General features: G+C 36.2%; 1 protein-coding gene and 1 long non-coding RNA gene across 2 annotated transcripts in view; one reads left to right on the plus strand and one right to left on the minus strand.

Moving 5' to 3' along the window:
* LOC121368525 overlaps positions 1-20,572 on the minus strand; it is a 38,133-nt gene that overhangs the window by 8,100 nt on the left and 9,461 nt on the right. Inside the window, 1 exon segment of the mRNA XM_041493262.1 lies at positions 2,991-3,184. Within this exon segment, the coding sequence (XP_041349196.1) occupies positions 2,991-3,184 (194 nt within the window).
* Positions 14,502-15,547, plus strand: LOC121369501. Its single transcript, XR_005957624.1, has 3 exons — positions 14,502-14,714; positions 15,086-15,142; positions 15,506-15,547. It is a non-coding gene; the product is annotated as an uncharacterized LOC121369501 (long non-coding RNA).

Genomic DNA, 20,572 nt, shown 5'->3' on the forward strand with positions numbered 1-20,572 from the left:
CACACAAAAGGTATCAGGTATAGAGATTGATACTGTGGAATCACTTTTATTCGTGTTTGTTAACTTTTTGTGTAATCGTGCACTAGTGCAGTCAATTAGTAATACGAAGTTATGGTACTATCTGGGCGGGATGTGGCTCAGTGATAAAGCGCTTGCTTGATGCGCGGTCGGTCTAGGATCGATCCACGTCGGTGGGCCCACTGGGTTATTTCTTGTTCCAGACAGTGCACCACGACTGGTATATCAACGGCCATGTTATGTACTATACTTTATGTGGGATGGTACATATAAATGATCCCTTGCTACTAATAAAAACATGTAGCGGGTTTCCTCTTTATGACTGTATCAAAATGACCTTTTGTTTGACATGCAATAGCCGATGATTAATAAATCAAAGGGCCCTACTTTATATTTATTGGTAAATTGTAACATTTTTATGTCGTTGCACAATGAGGACTATATTTTTCCACGTATGATTAAATGAGTTTGTAGGTGAAATGTTTATAAATCGTTCTACAATAAACAAACCGTAGCTTACAAAATTAATGTTTTGTTACTGTAATTAAATGGGCAAGAAAAAGAATCAATCACCGTTGCAATTCCAACCCTCAGGACAAGAAACATGTTGTTCCTCGGGTTGGACCGGGATGCTAGACAGATTTTTCTCCCATCCCTAGCTATGCAAGACAGGCGTATCCCATGACGTCAGCCCATGCGGAATACATCGGTCTTGCATGACCACGTGACTTCTGTTGTTTGAGCTGATATTAGCATTGGGTGCCGTCACGTAAAGAGCAAAATAACGCAAGAAATGCGTTTTATATTTCATAAAAATAAGGAAACCTGCTGTCATAATGAAATTATACTATCATTTTCGGTTTATATTTTTAATATAAACCAATTTTGAGTACGATCTTTTCAATGGTTATGATTATTTTATTGTAAGATAAAAAATAAAAAATGTAGCTTTTTCACATTTTCCCAAAATGCTTGTTTTTCATCTACTGGATGGAAGAAAAATAATCCTCCATTATGTATCCATGTGGGACAGGGCTATTCCACCTTCGAGTACATAATATGATGTATGATATGATATAACAAATTGTGTACCCTCGGGTGGAATAGCCCTGTCCCACATGGACACATATGAAAGATTCTTTTAATCTAGCACCATGCAAAAGCTGGCTAATTCAGTCCAGTGGGCAAGAAATACATTTCCATTGCTTATAACATAACACAGTTCTCATTAAATTAATATTGATATTATCTTGTTTGAAAAATGGTGTAAATAATGTTGCATGATTAAAACGTATAGGTTGAATCAAATCTATTTAATTAAATTACAAATTATTAAATATGTGTAGAGTTGCGGCCCCTATCGTGCTTGTCATTAATTTAAAGCCATCGGACATAAGGCTGGTAGGTACAGGGTTCGCAGCCTGGTACCGGCTCCGCAGCCTGGTACCGGCTCCGAGCCAGAGCGAATTTCAACGACTCAATGGGTAGGTGTAAGACTACTACACCCTCTTCTCTCGCACTAAGCATTAACAACTAACTCACAGTCCTGGACAGACAGCCCAGATCGCTGAGGCGTGTGCCCAGGACAGTGTGCTTGAATCTTAATTGGATATAAGTACGAAAATAAGTTGAAAAATTATACAAATATTTTCAAATCACTGGAGAACAGAACCAACTGCATTTGAAACCTATAATATCATGATATATAATTAATACTTTGTATAAAATTAGAAGTGGTTTGACAAAGAATTAGTCATTAGGTGCACAATTGCTTGGATTTGGGGTTTTTTTGGTGTGTGTATGTATGGGGGGAGGCGGTTGTAAATTTTTATCACAAGGGAAATATGTACATCGTTTGGATTCATTTCATAAATATTTTTAAATAATGATAAAAAAAAAAAAAAGGTTAAATAAATAAATAAAACAACTGGTTAAATAAATAAATAAATAAATAAATAAATAAAAATAATTTTAAGAAAAAGAAAGAAAAGAAGAAAAAACATCCCATCATGTGCCCTGTTACTATGGGAATCTATCAAGTTATCAACATATTCTGTGGCAGAGCTATATATCGCCCGCTTACTATAGCGGAAAATAAGTGCGTAGCCTATTTTATTTACGGCGTGTGTGCGACTGACGACAGAATACAGTAGTTAAGGGTGCGGATCCAGGGTATGAGAAGGGGGAGATCTAGGATATAACAAATGAATACAATTAATTTCTGTTTGATGTGGCACATTTAATATCTTCGTCGACTTGGTGTTTTGGGGTAGTATGACCATATATACATAATTCATGTGTACTTTTGAATATGCCATTTTTAAACACTGAATACCCCTTTTAAACTTTACACTAGCCCCCCCCCCCCCCCCCCCCCCCCCCCCCCCCGCCTGCCCAGAAAAAACTCCGGCTGGTTCTTGTCTGTGAACAAGTGAATCTCACACAATATAAAAAAAAACCCAAACCTACAAAAAAAAAAAAAAAAAAAAAAAAAAAAAACCCACATCGTTAGAAAGTAGAACAATTTCAGCTCATGTTTATGTCACATCAGCATGTTAAACGAACCAGTCTGTTAATATCTATTAGGTTTGTAAATGTTAGATGCCGGAGGTGCTTAAAATAGATTTATTTGGTTGATATACATGTATTTTTCTACATGTACACAAATCATAAACCAGCCTCCATTGTAATATGTTAGTGGAATACCAGAATAAAAACGTAAGATAATAATAACTTATAATAATAACTAATGGCCCAAATCAGGCCCTTTATAGGTAGGCCGTCGGGGTAAATAGGTCGCGCGAAAAGTAGAACAAATTGAGGTCACCCTTTTCAGGCCACGTCAGCATTAAGGAGGTCAGCGAGGGGCCGGAGAGGGGGAGGGGTGGATAGACCAACCAATCAGCAGTCCGCATTTGGTCACATGACCTAGCTCATTTGCATACATGAGGCCAGGGTAGCCCCACTACTACAATCATACATACCGGGTTTCCCTCTTTTGCTTTTTCTTCAGGAGTTAAGTTAATAATTTTAAATCTGAAGTCGTCTTCCCATTTCACACCAAGAAGATGATTGACCAATCCATCAATCAAAGTGCTTTTTCCTGAACCGGTTGCTCCAATCATCATAATTGTCTTCTCGTCTAGCGATCGTGATGTCGTGGACCCTGTATTGGTACAGAAACATCAATATACATTTTTGTATAATTTACTATAATAACTAAAGCAGTTATAAGTAACTGTTGTTAAGAAATATCGATAAAACATTTTAATTCAATTCCATTGGATGTTTTATAACAAGGTGATTTTTATAGTCATTTTTAATAAGTTTTATTTATAGATCCTACCTGTTAATAAAATATAATAACTAGCTAAATCCTAAAAGTGGACACAAATGAGATCAATTATATATATTTCAGCCTGTAAGGTGGGGTATAAACTTAAAATAGATATTTACTACAACTCTGCAGAAACGCACCAATACCTGCATTTTCATTCATGCCACGCAAATCAAATAAAACAAAACATTCCATTTTGCCAAGCGAGAAGAATATGCACAGCAGTCTCAGATGCTATTCGAAAGGAAAATAATACTAGAACTGGAAATGTATTTACTAGAAGCCAAATATATGCAGGGACTCATAATGCATGGTATTAACAATGCAGCAGAAATTCCAATCGAAGAACTACGTTCATTGAAAAAACAAGACGGAACCAGAACATTTTATTTTTTGTGATGACGCACAACCTTAGAAACAATCAAGGTAAAACATATACATCTTAAAAAATGTTTAAACAGATATTTAAAAGAACAGAAATAATTCATAGTTACCGTCAACCTAAACATCTTAAACATTACTTAAGAACGGCCAAATTTACAAGTGCGATAGATTAACCTCCAATAATGAATGAATGAATGAATGAATGTTTAACGACACCCCAGCACGTAACCTCCAATAATGTCGAAATGTAATGAACTGAAATGCTGAACTTGCTCACATATAATTACGGAGAATAATGTTCAATAAAAAATAAGACATTTTGGACCATTAACACACTATGGGAACCTGTGGGTTAAGAATCGTCTTATTTGCGTTAAATATGCAGGGCTGTTGTGTTCTGACATACTTTAGCAATGATAAGTTGACACCAGATGCATTATTAAAATATTAGAATTTGAATTATTAAGTTGAAAAGAATCAACAACAGTTAAATCGAATATGAAATGCAAACGATGTTATTTATATGATAATCTGTGCAAAATGTTCTGAATTTTATTTAGGCCAGAATCATGTTGACCAAATACGGTATGGGGGTCGAAGTAGCCCCCACCCCCATCTCCAAAAAACAGGGTCAACCACTAATAACACTATTGGGAGAGCAGATAAATAGGAGAGCCTTTCAAATAATGATAGAAACATGAAACTTGGCACAGATGATCTCCATGGGACGTTCGTCACATCCAATCAATGAACCACTTGAATTTTCAATATGGCGGCCATTTTGCAAGATGGCCGCCATACTGTCCTACAAATGGTCATTATTTAAATTTAATTTAATAGAGTTTTTCGATATTAGTAATTTTATATTATTTTATATTTTTAAAAACATTCTGACGACATCACTGGAGCACATCGATTAATTAATTATCAACTATTGGTAATTCTGACTCGTAGTAATTAGAGAAAACCCGCTACATTTTTTTCTAATGCAGAAAGGGATCTTTTATATGCACTTTCCCAAAGACAGGAAAACACATACCACGGCCTTTGTCCAGTTGTAGTGCACTGGTTCGAATGAGAAAAAACAAACAATATATGATATTCTGTACTATTTTCACAACCAAACTAAAAAAAAAAAATCAAGAAGGCTACAGGCACTATTCACTACTCCTTATTATCACGGCTATCTCTGTAATAATGTATCGTTCATCCATGATTTCTTGTCGTTTTCATGTTTGTCTTTGGGGCGGGTGCGGGCAGAGCATGACAGATGCACCCAACCCCGCATGCTATAATTTGTTTGACCATCTGGTTATTTTATTGTAACATACTAACAATATAGCCTGGTTTAGCCGGGACAATGTTTGTCATGGCCTTAAATGTAAATGGTAGATGACAGCCATGTTTCTCATATAACAATATACAAGACCCACAAAACCATGAGATAAATTTCCATGAGAACGTTTTGACTATAAATTAATTCTAGCCCATACTCTGCTGTCAACACTTACTAGTTATAATGTTCACATATGAAACCTGTAAACTAAAGAAGGCCATATTATGTATCAGTCCAAAAGATATAACGTCTTCAAAGAAACTGTATTAGTATACATCCTATTCTATGAGCTCAACACCACACTGTAAATGTTAAAAAGCAGGCAAGTACTGTGGAGTTCATGTACTATTAATTTAGATACGAGTCTGCATATTTCGGGGTATAGAGTATATTTGCCTGAGTGTTCTGGTACAGCAGAAACCTATTTAGCAAGACATTCTGTCAAGAACTTCTTGACACAACTTGTTTTGTATTTTTGTTGTTGATGGAAAGAGACTTTGACATCTATTCAAATCATCCATTGATTAATGATTAAATTAGATCTGGTCATTTCAATATGCTATGTATACTCCTCTGCAATCGCAAATCTTATATTATGGTTGGATGTGCCAAAAGAGCATGTTTGTCACTGACGTTCAGCGTAAACATCGGGCCCCACAAAAAAACATTTTGTCCCTCGGGTTGGAAATGCCCGACAACGATGATAGATTATGTTAGTCTCTGCCAATTTCCTTGCCTCAGTTTGCCTGACAATGATGATAGATTCTGTTAGACTCTACCAATTTCCTTGCCTCAGGATATGACAAATGTTTCTCAACCTGCTGCACCTATTTTTCTACTTCCATTTTGCACATTCTCACTAATCTGGAAAATGCTTTCCCTTACAGTTTACACACATAACGTCATTGGTACATGTCTTACTGTCGTGATCAAACTGAGCACAACGAGCACATGTCAACTTGTTTCAACGTGCAGTTTGGCCATGACCACACGTTTTACATTTAAAACATCGTAACGGATTTGGTACAAAAGGTACAACAAGTATCGAGCCTTAACAGACTATGGAAGGGTAGGCTTGTCAAAGGTTAAAATCAAAGTATTCGTCAGAACTAGTTCATTGTTCCGGCGAATCTCTTCACTAAATGTTTCAGTAATTTCATCTTCACTGACTCCTTCCAAATATTTCATTCGAATGACTCCCTTAGAAGGGCTCAGGGAGAAATGTGGCGATACGTTAATTGGTACATTGCACAAGACTTTCGCCTCAAGAAGACATCGAGAATGAGTCCAAATCGAACATTATACCAACTACGAACCATTTTTCATCTTTGTAGCAGTCTTTGGCTCGCCAGCCAAAGCAACAAGCCCCTCCTGAACAGCAAATGGTGACAGTTTGCTCAAGGCTCCGTCAACAGAATCTGATGAACTGATGACCAGAAACCTTTGCCAGGATTCAGAAGTTATTACTTTTGATTTCTTAGAAGTAACAATAGTCCTAGATTTCTCATCAGATGATGAGGAATCCGCACCCTCTGCCCAAAGTGGTGTATTGCCAGGAAACTTACCCTCAGATATGCCCCCAACTCAATCACCAGGATCCCATCATCCAACATTACGGGATGCACCTCACGGCCAACAAGGTGCCGCAAAAGGGGAGTTGTACTGTATTAGCCATTTTCATAGAGAATGTTTCATCCCTGCACAACAATGAAATTACAGTACTTGCAGGGGCGAGCACATGAGATAATAAGTTGAACACTTGAGATAAGAAGTCGAATGCTCAAGATAATAAGTCAAGCACTTGAGATAGTAAGTCGAGAGTTTGAAATAATAAGTACAGCGCTTTAATAATAAGTCAAGCACTTGAGAAAATAAGTTGAGCACTTGTGATATCAAGTGAAGAGCTCAAAATAATAAGTCAAGAGCTTGAGATAATAAGTAGAGTTTGAGATAATAAGTTGAGCACTCGAGATAATTAGTCATGTGCTCAAGATAATAATTGGAATGCTCAAGATAATAAGTCGAACACTTAAGGTAACAAGTCAAGAGTTCGAAATAATAAGTCAAGAGCCTGAGATAATAAGTCAAGTGGGCGTTCAGTATGCGGTTAAAAAGGACGATTGATGAGTGATTTTTCTGTGTAATCGAGATCTGTACTTACTATGTTGAGCACTCGACCTATTACCTCGAGATCTCAACTTATACTGGCACACAATGAAAACGCAAAACAGATATTTTTCAATATTTTGTTGTGATTAATGAAAAATATATTTATTGGACTTAAAATAACAATTTATGAGAGGAAGCCATTGATTGGTACTTTTGTCTGTGTTTTAATCCTGGTTTTGTTCTCGTTACACATACAATAGCAGAAACACACAAAATGGTGTGAAATGCGTTCACTACATGCTCAATCATGCTGCATGCAATGCACGTGAACTTTTCAATTACGAATGCAACTCGATTACTGATGATAACTGGCCATGTTTCCATGTGAATGTATTTCATGAATACCAGTCATTAATGTCATATTACATTATCCATTAATTCATTAATAGTTTGTCGTTATTTGCAATGAAAAGTAGTTTTTGCGTTTTCATTGTGTATATATTGTTGAGTGTATGAAGTATCTCTTGTCATCATGATGTATGTACAGTGACATATAGTCATAATAATAGGTCATGGCATATAGTCATAATAATAGGTCGAGCGCTTGACAAAGTAAGTCGAGATCTTGTGATAATATGTCGGCATCTCAAAATAATGAGTTAAGCACTTGACAAAACAAGGCCAGATTTCAAGATATAAGTCAAAATTCGAGATCTTTAAAAGTAAGAAAAACATGTGTCTCCTACCACTGTAGTATCTATATTATTGGAGGGGTTTTTTAAGTTTGCAAGAGAAGAATTATGAGACCTTAGTATATGTTAAATAACTGATATTTTGGTGTTTAACACTATTATGGTTATTTCGACACTTGCGCTTGACAGTTAAATTTATTTATCCCACAATCACTGTATACGCTAGCAAGATATGATGATTAGATAAATCGCTTTATTATATACATAGCAATGAAATGTATAGTAACCATCTACAGAAACCATAAAAGTCATATCCGATGAAGTCATATTTTCACTGTATTTTAGATATAGTGAAAATATAGAAATCTGTTTTTGTTGTTTTTTTAGTTCATGCTTAAGTTATCTCCCTTTGTCTCGTTTCTCCGTATTTAAGTTTTATGATTACCAATGGATCTGATCGTATTTGGAAAAAAAAAGGATGTAATTTAAACAATTGTACCTATAAAAGGCATATGAAGTCCAACTGCGATAAAATATCTAAAACTAATTGAATATGTAGATAAATAATGATGACACAATGTCTTGTCATTGAGTGTAAGTTAAAATTTAAAGCCATAAATTGCCTCTATATATTTTCGACTCGAGTATTTCAGACTAGATTTTCTCTTTAAATCAATTGTTTAAGTACAGTAAATACAAATAACTTTTAGTTTTGCGATAACAATACAAAACTTGTATATTTATTTATGAATTAAAGTTTAGAAACGCTTTGTGAATGTAACATAATGTAGCTAGCGTCTTACATGGCGTCATGTATCTTGTTAGGTTAATGATACTCGATTTGCGTACACCAAAAATCGAATAAGTTAAAGTTACGACATAAACAGACGAGTGGTATGCATAGTTACTTGCACAGTTTCGATGTTTTGATTGGCAGCTGATAGTCCCGAGTGCTGCGCACTCCCGACAACGTGCAAATAACCATTCATACCACGAGTACGTTTATGAGAAAACTGATTTGTACCACGTCCCTATATGACGTTGCATCATGCGACAAGGAAGTTAGGCTCAGACTTGTTTTAAACGCCCAATAAGCATCCAATACAATCCCAAATACTTGTATTTGATCTTAGCTAAAAACAAATAAGTAATATATATAATGATAATATTGATGACTTTTAAAAAGTCACATTTTCTTTGTGAAAGGAACAAAGGCTTGAACAATCAGCATCTTTTATTGGAAATAGAAAAAAATGACACATCAGCAAAATAGCAACGTTGGGACTGTTTAGTATTTCTCATAATATTAAAATTGAGCAAGTAATTTTCAAGCAGGACGGTTAGTAGTCCGGAGGGACGTAGAACGTGTGGTTAAGAAACGTATTGACTTCATGTGCCACGTGCACTAGACGGTTAGTTTACCAACATTGAGGACAGAAATATTGTCCGGACATGAAGGCCCTTTTAATGGCCATTGCAAACAGTCTTTCTAAGGACTTTCAACGAGACTCTCATAGGGTGCCTCCCACTGATCTACAGTACCCTTCTTGGGATACTCTCAAAACGGTCCCCCAGGATACTCTCAAAACGGTCCCCCAAAGGTCCATTTCTTCTAAGGACTAAAATAGGACACACATGGCAGTCGAACCATCACAGCCTCAATGAAGGCAAGGTTCCAGCAACGACCAATTAAGTAAAATTTTCTTTTAACAAACAAGCTAGCTCTATTTCATTGTTGGTGAAGCGTTCTGAATTAAATTAATGTGTTAAAATTACCTTCACGAAATTAAGCAACCGTTTCTATTTGACTATAATCCCACAGAACATTTGCAAATTCAATAGCACTAAAACCAACCCTCGCGTGCAACTGACCCAGGTCGGACTGCTTGTACTCTCTTGCACACGACAGCGCGGGGTATCAACTGTCCTACCATCACCCCCCTAACCTTTTCCTGTCCTGGACAGAGGAGCCGGCGAGAGCCGACACCTGCGCCCATGACAGGCGTGTGCTGCAACAGCTTTTTCTGAATGAGAACATTAAATCCTAATTATCTGACATGATTAGAGTTAGAATCAAGTGTGTCCCCTTTGAGGAGTTACAGTTTTCATGAAACTTGTCATGCACAATCTATATATGTGTACCCTACACGTACTAGAACATTTCAAACGATATGAAATGAAAAACAGCAAAAAAATCATCTCTCTTGTTAAATGTCTTCTTTTTTTCATGTCGTCCGCTCGTGTAAATTTTTAACAGTAGTTATGTATCGGCATCAAAAACAAAACCGAGACTGTATATTGGTACAGTTTTTTACGTACATTTTCAAGAAACATGTATTATTTGTTTGTTAGAATTTTTTTTTTTAATGAATTTAAATCAGAAATGACAAAAAAATTAATATACTGACAGACTGGTCGGTAACTTACAGGTGATCCAGAAGTGACCCGGAAGTGATCCGGAACTGGCGCACCACCTGTAACATCTCTCTCCCTCTGGAATTAAGTAACACACGTCCATATCCCACTTTTGTTATCACTATGATGTAATTTGACCAACATTGTTGCATTTTATGTTTGTATTTATGCTTGTTGGTTCATTAGTAATAAATACCAGATCGAAATGCCCCACCGTCATTTTCTTACTATGGTATGCACTACATGCTATTTATTTCTCAGCCGATTGTTTTCTAAATTACACCCCTGCGCGTGCTGTAACCTCACCGTGGTGCAGGGGTGTAACATTCTCTTTGAGAATGGCCAATACAGCACAAATTTTAAATTTTTAGTAAAAGTCACTATCTATCTGTGATATTTGTATTTTTGCACAGTTCTTTACACTGTTGTTATTTAAATCTTGAATTCTTATATTGATATTGATCATCACTTTATTTGTTTGCATTACCATAGTTTGACACCCAATAGCCGATGTATTTTTCGTGCTGGGGTGTCGTTAAACATTCATTCATTCATTCATTCATTTCGATTCCACCCAGAACTTATATTACAATTTCTACGTGATACTGACTTTTATGGTAAATTTTTATTTTATCTATCAGTGATATTTGTATTTTTGCACAGTCCTTTACACCCATTCATTCATTCATTCTAAATTGCACACAAAAATTGTCGGGTTTTTTTAATTTTCGGAACACTTTTACTTTTTTTCTTACGACAAACTGAAACAATTTACAAAATAATAATGTTCATGAAGGCTGGGAAGGTCTATACATAGAAAATCATCTGTTAAAGAGTAGGCGGCATCTAGCTCAATCAGTCGCCCGAGGTGCTTGGATCGAATCTCCTCGAAAATATGTATTTAAAAAAATTACTTGAGATAGCGCCTGCATAACGTTTCATACACAACCGTTCATAATCCGCCCCGTCACTCCCCACTCCCCTCCGGATCATTACGTAATTGTTGAATGGCTTCTTAGCCAAGTGGTCACTGGTGGCGTTCTCCAGATATGAAACAATGTTTCTTTGTTTATGTAATACAATTAAAGTATTACTTATTGGACTTTTTTGTCTCAGTTCTCTTTTTTCAGTTTAAGAACAGGCGTGAACAAATGTTGACCAATCACGGGTCTATCTGCATGTGAGAGGTCGGGTTTCAAAAGTGTGCAGAATACCGCATACTTTTGCCAAAGGGACCGACACCATAGCGTGGTATAAATAATGATTTTCTGACTATTCCTGTAGGATTGCAGGATAAACGAAATGACTAGTTACTGTCTTAAAATATTGGTGGATGCTGTTGTGTAATTTCGTGAATATTTTATATAGATTTTTTAAAACATTTTTCGTGTAATTTTATTTTGTAATTTGAGTGCCAAATAGTAACAAAAAATAAGTTTCCATTTTTTTTTTTAGGTCTCACTACATAGATGTCATCTGCCATTCAAACTACCCAACTTCAAGCGAAGATTGCCCATAGAACGGGTTCTCGTTGGCACTAACAACATACACCATTGCAAACATACATTATATAAGCATTTATTTTCACTCCAAAATTGAGAACATTTCCGTCTCAGTTTTTTGCTATATGACCGCATCTGGCTGTAGTACCGGTCCGAACAGGTGGTTCATTAACCGATTCACTCCGGCTGTCACTTGCGCTATATACCCATGTCCCAAAAGGTCGATGCACAATATTACTAAATAACATGGGCAAAACACAGCCAGAAGGCTTACCATTAAATATACATATTGTTTTAATTCTTCACCATTTCCTAGAAGTGAATATGTGAACCATAACATGTGTCCCAATTAGGAACTATAGTGGACCGTGATGAATGAACTCTCACCCGGAAGTGATCTGTGTAGTGAGACCTTAAAGTCTAGTGACCGATTTTGTCAAACTTGGTTTGAAGTCAGTTTAATAATTTGGGTCATTTAAACCATGAAAAGCTATACTAGAGCCGTGTAACTTATGAACTCTAACCAATACACCAAAAGATAGATGCACCATAGCATCCAATAAAACTTCATATTACATTGTTACTCCTTGGTCATCCACACAATAGATGGTCATCAAACAAGCAGCCACTATATGGTAATGTATGACCTTGTTGGTAGTTCTGATATGGGGAACATACAAAGAAGCTAATTATCTAGTTAGTTCATTAAAAATATTAGTTTCCACCAATTGTTGCTATGGGCAACAATTGTTTCATAATGAAGTGTTGAAATCCTGGGTTTTTTCTGTATATTTCAGCATGAAGATCCACATATTATTAATGGCAGATACAAATTCTACTTTCATAGTAGAATACTATGTTATATATTCACAATACCATCAAAACTGTTTGTCACTATGACTGTACATTCGAAAAAATGCATTATGCACAAAATCACAGAAATTAGGGTGAATTTGGATATTGACCTTGTGACCTTGAATTTTGACCTTTTACAATGAGAAACTCAGTGTTAGACACTCAGATCAATTTATTTATTACATGTAAGAACACTAGAATATACATTTTGACACACACACCCCTAAAAAATAAAAATAAAATAAAAATAAATAAAATCGACATGTTTGCAATATTTACCCAAATAGGGCCCCCATAGACTTGGCTGAAATCCACATCGATGTAATTACCTTTTATAAGGATGCTACACTAGTACATTTTCATTTTGGCTTGCTAAACTTATATATTTTGGGATAAACAGTAATTTCATGTTTTACATTAAAGTCTAGTGACCGATTTTGTCAAACTTGGTTTGAAGTCAGTTTGATAATTTGGGTCATTTAAACCATGAAAAGCTATACTAGAGCCGTGTAACTTATGAACTCTAACCAATACACCAAAAGATAGATGCACCATACCATCCAATAAAACTTCATATTACATTGTTACTCCTTGGTCATCCACACAATAGATGGTCATCAAACAAGCAGCCACTATATGGTAATGTATGACCTTGTTGGTAGTTCTGATATGGGGAACATACAAAGAAGCTAATTATCTTGTTAGTTCATTAAAAAATATTAGTTTCCATCAATTGTTGCTATGGGCAACAATTGTTTCATAATGAAGTGTTGAAATCCTGGGGGTTTTCTGTATATTTCAGCATGAAGATCCACATATTATTAATGGCAGATACAAATTCTACTTTCATAGTAGAATACTATGTTATATATTCACAATACCATCAAAACTGTTTGTCACTATGACTGTACATTCGAAAAAATGCATTATGCACAAAATCACAGAAATTAGGGTGAATTTGGATATTGACCTTGTGACCTTGAATTTTGACATTTTACAATGAGAAACTCAGTGTTAGACACTCATATCAATTTATTTATTACATGTAAGAACACTAGAATATGCATATTGACACACACACCCCTAAAAAATAAAAATAAAATAAAAATAAAAATAATAAAAATAAATAAAATTGACATGTTTGCTATATTTACCCAAATAGGGCCCCCATACACTTGGCTGAAATCCACATCGATGTAATTACCTTTTATAAGGATGCTACACTAGTACATTTTCCTTTTGGCTTGCTAAACTTATATATTTTGGGATAAACAGTAATTTCATGTTTTACATTAAAGTCTAGTGACCGATTTTGTCAAACTTGGTTTGAAGTCAGTTTGATAATTTGGGTCATTTAAACCATGAAAAGCTATACTAGAGCCGTGTAACTTATGAACTCTAACCAATACACCAAAAGATAGATGCACCATACCATCCAATAAAACTTCATATTACATTGTTACTCCTTGGTCATCCACACAATAGATGGTCATCAAACAAGCAGCCACTATATGGTAATGTATGACCTTGTTGGTAGTTCTGATATGGGCAACATACAAAGAAGCTAATTATCTAGTTAGTTCATTAAAAATATTAGTTTCCATCAATTGTTGCTATGGGCAACAATTGTTTCATAATGAAGTGTTGAAATCCTGGGTTTTTTCTGTATATTTCAGCATGAAGATCCACATATTATTAATGGCAGATACAAAGTCTACTTTCATAGTAGAATACTATGTTATATATTTGTAACGGGGTAAAAATATATAACACTGTATGTATATATGTTTTATTTTATTTGCTACTTATTTTATAATATTTTTTTAATGGGTTATTTCGTTTGTTTTTAGGATATTCGTCGTAGAGAATACCCTATTAGACAACGCCCTAACCTTTCTTTCCCGTCAAATTGGAGTTTAGCCAATGATATTTTATTCTGGTGTCATGTGACATTGGTCACGGCTAGTCCGTGCCACATTCACATTGAACAGCAAGCCATCAACACACGACATAATTCTCAACTATTTCTTGATTATTTTTTCATCTTTTCTGCGACGGTTACACAGGTTTGACTAACACGAATTTATATATTTATATAATTATTGTGCACATTATGTTCCATTATGATTTAAGTATTAACTATTGATAGATATAAAACCATAATCTGTATTAACTATTGATAGATATAAAATCATAATCTGTATTAACTATGGATAGATATAAATTGATAATGTAGTTGACACTAGGGAAAGGTAGTGGTTATAAGTATTTAAAAGTATATTTAATGTAATTTTAATGTATTTTTAAATATATATTCTTAATTTACTAACTGTAAAGACAATAATTATTAGGGTAATTATATTGTATACAATAACGATAAATATATATAGGTCTAACCATTATATATTTTCGCTTATATTATGATGTTTGTTTATAGGATGAGGAATTGTCATTAATACTCGGCAACCAGTTCGGTCCATAGCCCACAGCCAAGGTGTGTAACATAATTATTTATAGGTGTTCGTGTGTACAGTTTCTAGTAACAACGCACGCATTTTTCGTGTGTTGTTGGTTTCACAAGCGCGTTGGCCAGCGCTTGTCATTTTGTAAGCTGGATCGATGAACCAGTAGTGTATTTATGTTGTATTGAATCAGTGGGTTATGTCCACGGATGAGGTTTTGGATGTATATACATGTTTATTCTGATAACGTATAACTGTTAAGTAATCTATAAATTGGTATCCTTGACGATGTGTATTTTGTCAAGTTGTGAGATGTATAACATTTGCATTGTATGATGATGACACGGTGTTTTACCAATTATATTATATTACATATTTTTATATACTATTTTCAGGACCTTTATTTGACGGTTGCCAAATAAACCGAATCCTACCCAGCATTGTTGTTGTCTTTCTGATTAGAGGGATTTAACCCAAATGCTACAATGGAGCCGACGTAGGGACTGGGCGTGTTCTTAACACAAGAATACAATTATAACCCAGTCGGGACCCGTAACAGTTCAACTGCCCGTGGCCCACAGCTCCGGGACGTAGCTTCACTTGAGGGGGGGAGTATGTAGTAGTGTTGGTATAAAGTGCTCCTACTGGCAGTAGCTAGTGGGAATTTCCCTATTAGCTCAGTTGGTAGAGCACTGGACTCTCGTACTGAGAGTCTGTGGTTCGAATCCCTTCAGTGAAGGTTGATATTTTTCTGTTACATTTGGAGCCGACGTAGGGACACGAGATGACGTTATTTCCTGTGTTGGGACAATCCGTGAACGGACAGACGGACGGTGTGGAGTGTTGTGTTAGTGTAGGACATTGAACAGTACAAATAACTTCATTAGTGAGCATTTTGTGTGTTGTGTTCTCTGTTCTGTGTATTGTGTATTCTCTATTCTGAACTGCAGTTCAATTTAATGGGAGTAGAAGCTTGTTTTATTGACAGAGCACTGGTATTTGTGTGTTTATGTATACATATATTTTTTTGTAATTAGGTGGATGTAATTTTTTTATATAACCACTCATCAAATGTTAAAATACTTTGAAATGTTGATAGTATCATTTGTTTATCACTTGTGAGATATTAGATTTTTTTTCTGCTGTACATCTCACAATCATTGATTTTTTTTTGGACTGTTAAATCTTGTTTGATGAACATGTCATGACTTTAGTGATACAATAGGAAGTTGTGATTTTTTAGTTCTTTTTTTTTTTTTTTTTTTTTTGTGTGCGCGTGTGTGTTGTTTTTTTTTAAATATTTTTTTGCTTGTTTATATTTACGTTACACACTTGGTCAACATAGCTATAGTTGTGCTTACCTGTTGAGTAGTTTGTATTTTGCAGTTTGAAAGCTAGTTTAATTTCACTCATATTTGCGAATTAAATGTGTATTGTAGGTTAGTTTAATATAAACATGAATTAAATTTCGAATTAAATTAGAAATTTAAATTTAAATTTAAAATTTAAAATTAAATTATTATTTATTTATTTTTATTTTTTATTGCACGTGTTCAACTTACAACTAACATAAGCACGCACATGACAGTCCTTTTCTGACTTGATTTAGCCTTACCAGTTGTTTTCCTTTCAGCTTTCTTCATTCCTTATTCTGTGTAATAAAACACAGCTACTCGTTAATATATTATTGTGATTGACAATCAACATTTAAGGATGTCTTGATAATTAAGTGGTAGTGCTTACAATTATAATCTGCAAGGATACTGAAACACTCCTGGTTATATAGTTCACTTAGTTGTTTTATGTCCCAAGTGGTACAGGGTGAAGTTTATTTTCTATCCTGTGGTCCTCTTGGTATTATATTCTTTGTGTTTGGTGGTATTGCTGAGGTATTGAATGATGATATCGGGATATAGTTGCTAGATTTATTTCAGTTTTATGACTTGAGTTTCTCGTGCTGTAAATAACTAGATTTGTTTCTATTCCAGAGAGGTCCTGTGATTATAGTCTGGTTTATTGTTTTGTTACGGGATGGCAAAGTTTTTAGGTCATTGGTCTGACGAGGAGCAGGTTGAGGACGAAACTCCTAAAAACATCACTATGGAAGAACTTCCAACCTTGCTCGCCACCTTTAAACATTTAGGTATTAAACCTAAGTCTGACACTCCAGAAGATTTTAAAGCTTGGGCTTTAGAATATGCTAAGTCTTTAAGTGGTTCCTCTCCAGCTGGGCAGACGCCGCCGATTGCTAATACTTATCAGCTAAACCAACCACCAAGAATCTGTCTTTTCAGGTGATAGTGGAATTAAGCATGAAAGTTCCTTTGATACTTGGGTGTACGAGGTTGAGTGTTTGCAGAGAGATAAGAAACACTCCACAGATGTCGTGGCTAGGGTTGTACGCTCTTCTCTGAAAGGTGATGCAGCTCGAGTTGCGATGAGGTTGGGTCCAGAGGCGAGTGTGAATCAGCTTATTCATAAGTTGAAGAGTATTTATGGTTCAATGGATGAGGGCGAAGCGTTACTTGCAGAATTTTATAGTGCTCATCAAAGGGATGATGAGGATGTTTCATCTTGGGGTTGCCGAGTTGAGCAGTTGTACTACAAAGCTTTCAAGTCTAATGGGCATCTAGCAAACTCCAACCATACGTTACGAACTCGTTTCTGGGGTGGACTTAGACAATGGATGAAGGATTGTAGTGGACACATCTTCGATAAAACTCAGGACTTTGATAGATTAAGAGTTGAGTTACGTCGGGTAGAACAGAATCATCATGAGTTTATTTTAACACAGAAATCTATTCCCAGCAAGAAACCAATCCCCGCTAAGAGAAGCACTGTTGCTGTAGATGCATCATCGACTGACGAGGCAGATGGTATTAAAAGATTGGAAGCTATGATGTATAAACTGTCAGCACGATTTGATAAGCTTGAGAACAGGTTGAATGACACTGCGCCCAAGACTACAAATCAAGATTTTCCAGCCAAACCGATATCTACATCGATTTCACAAGATGTGAGACGACAATCTACCGTGGACAATGGACAAAGACAGAGACGCAGACGACAAATAGAGTGTTACAAGTGTGGTCAGCCAGGTCATATTGCCCGAGGTTGCAGAAACGAGTCCGTTCATTTAAACTGAACAGAACTTTTGTTGCGGAGCAAACAAAGGTAAACAAGGAAAGTAGCTCCACTGTATTTGCCAATTCTGTACCCGATGGTCTTTTAGAAAAAGCCAACGAGGTATCAGTTTTGGTTAATGATCACTTATGCACTGCTCTGTTAGACACTGGCTCGACAGTGTCTACAGCCAGTGTCTACAGTTAGTGAAAAGTTTTACTGTGAGTATTTGTCGGATGAAGAGATTCACCCACTTACTGAACTTTTGAACGTTGAATGTGCAGATAGATGGGGAGTCTTTGCCATATAGTGGTTATGTGGAAGTCTCTTTGGTTTTACAGGGGTTTACTGATAAACCAATGTGTTGTTTGTGCTTAGTGGTTCCCAACAGCGCATACAATGCTACTGTGCCTGTTTTATTGGGGACTAATGTTTTAATTCCAGCTTTGAAGGTAGTACTATACCAAATAACTTCCGGCTGGGTCAAAGTTCGAGGTGCACCCAACTTTTGATAGAGAAGTGAACACCACAAGTCCTGTGATTGGTTATAAATGTGAGTGTGTTGGTTGTAAAAAATAATAGTTTCATCTGGGTAAAATAAATGTGCAATTTTATTTCATCTAGTACCAATGTGTCAAGTAGCCTTGTGCTTGAAACATGTATGGGGTACCTGTAAAAAAAAGTACTCGAATTTTGTGCGAAACTAGGGTAGTCATAGACGCTACCCGTTATCTCAGAAACGAGCAGCTTGACCCCCATTTTGTTCTGATTCACTTTAAGTGTAAGGGGTGGTAGTATTTATATCCGTGGCGTTTATGTCGGTTGATACGTTGCAGGTAGGAGTTTTAGCCGCATATGTTACTATTGTCGTCTATGGGATTTGATTTGGTAGTATACACCCTGAATGACTGCCGTCATAAACATGGTGAAAGGTTTTTACAGGTTGCAAACTTACACACTCCATGGTATCTAGCCTTTCGTAGTATTGTTTTACAGGACAAAGGACTTTCTAGAAGTAAAGGAAGATTGGGACTTGTTCTAAGTGCACAGAGGAATAATATTGCCATCTCACCAAACTCTTGTGTTACTCGTTCAGGTTTCATAGACAAGAAGATTCCTTTCAGGAGTACTTGTGCTATGATGGTAGCTGCCGGAGAGAGTGTTCAACCTGATTTGGAAGTTGCTCCAGTGGTTGTTAATTACCAGTTTAACTCTGTTGCTCCAATAGAAGTTAGATTGTCTAATGTTACGACTAGGACAGTTGTTATACCACCCAAGGGTTTGTTATGCGAGTTACATGAGGTAACATTGGAAGATGATATTTCATCTGACAATGATACAAACGGTGATTGGTTACTCCAGAAGATGACACTCCCGAAGGAAGGTCTTACTGAGGGGCAACTACAAAGGGGTACAGACCTGATTTTAGAGTATCAGGATGTATTTTCGTCTGGCAACCTTGACATTGGGCACTGCACAAAAGTATAACATCGGATCAATTTGGTTGATGAGACGCCCATCAAGCAACGCCATTGACGGATACCTCCATCTATGTATGAAGAAGTCAAGCAACATCTTCGACAATTATTGGTTGCAGGTATTATTCGAAAGTCACATAGTCCATGGGCTTCCCCTGTTGTGATTGCCAAGAAGAAAGATGGTTCACTTCGCATGTGTGTTGACTACAGACAGTTAAACCAGCGCACAGTGAAAGACTCTTATGCCTTGCCAAGAACAGAAGAACTATTCGACTGCTTGTCTGGTTCTACGTTTTTTTCGGTAGTCGACATGAAGAGTGGTTATCACCAAGTGGAGATAGCAGAGGAGCTTAAACCCAGGACTGCATTCACAGTAGGACCACTTGGCTTTTATGAATATAACAGGATGGGCTTTGGACAGACTAACAGTCCAGCAACTTACCAGCGTCTTATGGAGGATTGCCTGGGGGATCTTTATTTACAGAAGTGCTGTATCTCCATAGACGACCTCATCATTTTTTCAACCACGTTTGAAGAGCATCTTCAAAGGCTCAAACTGGTGTTTGAACGTCTGAGAGACTACAATCTAAAGTTGGCACCAAAAAAATGCTCATTCTTTCAGGATCAAGTGAAATATCTTGGTCATATAGTGTCAGCTGAAGGAGTTAAAGTCGATCCAGAAAAAGTGGAAAAGATTGTTAATTGGCCAGCTCCATCAAATCCTGATCAACTTAGACAGTTACTCGGATTTATGGGATATTATCGCAAATATATTCCCAATTTTTCAGCAATAGCTCGACCCCTCAACAGTCTTCTTCCACCGACCAGAACCAAACAGAAGAAAAAGTCAAAGATGAAGCG

Source organism: Gigantopelta aegis, chromosome 3 (assembly GCF_016097555.1).
Source record: "Gigantopelta aegis isolate Gae_Host chromosome 3, Gae_host_genome, whole genome shotgun sequence".
NCBI lineage: Eukaryota > Metazoa > Mollusca > Gastropoda > Neomphalida > Peltospiridae > Gigantopelta > Gigantopelta aegis.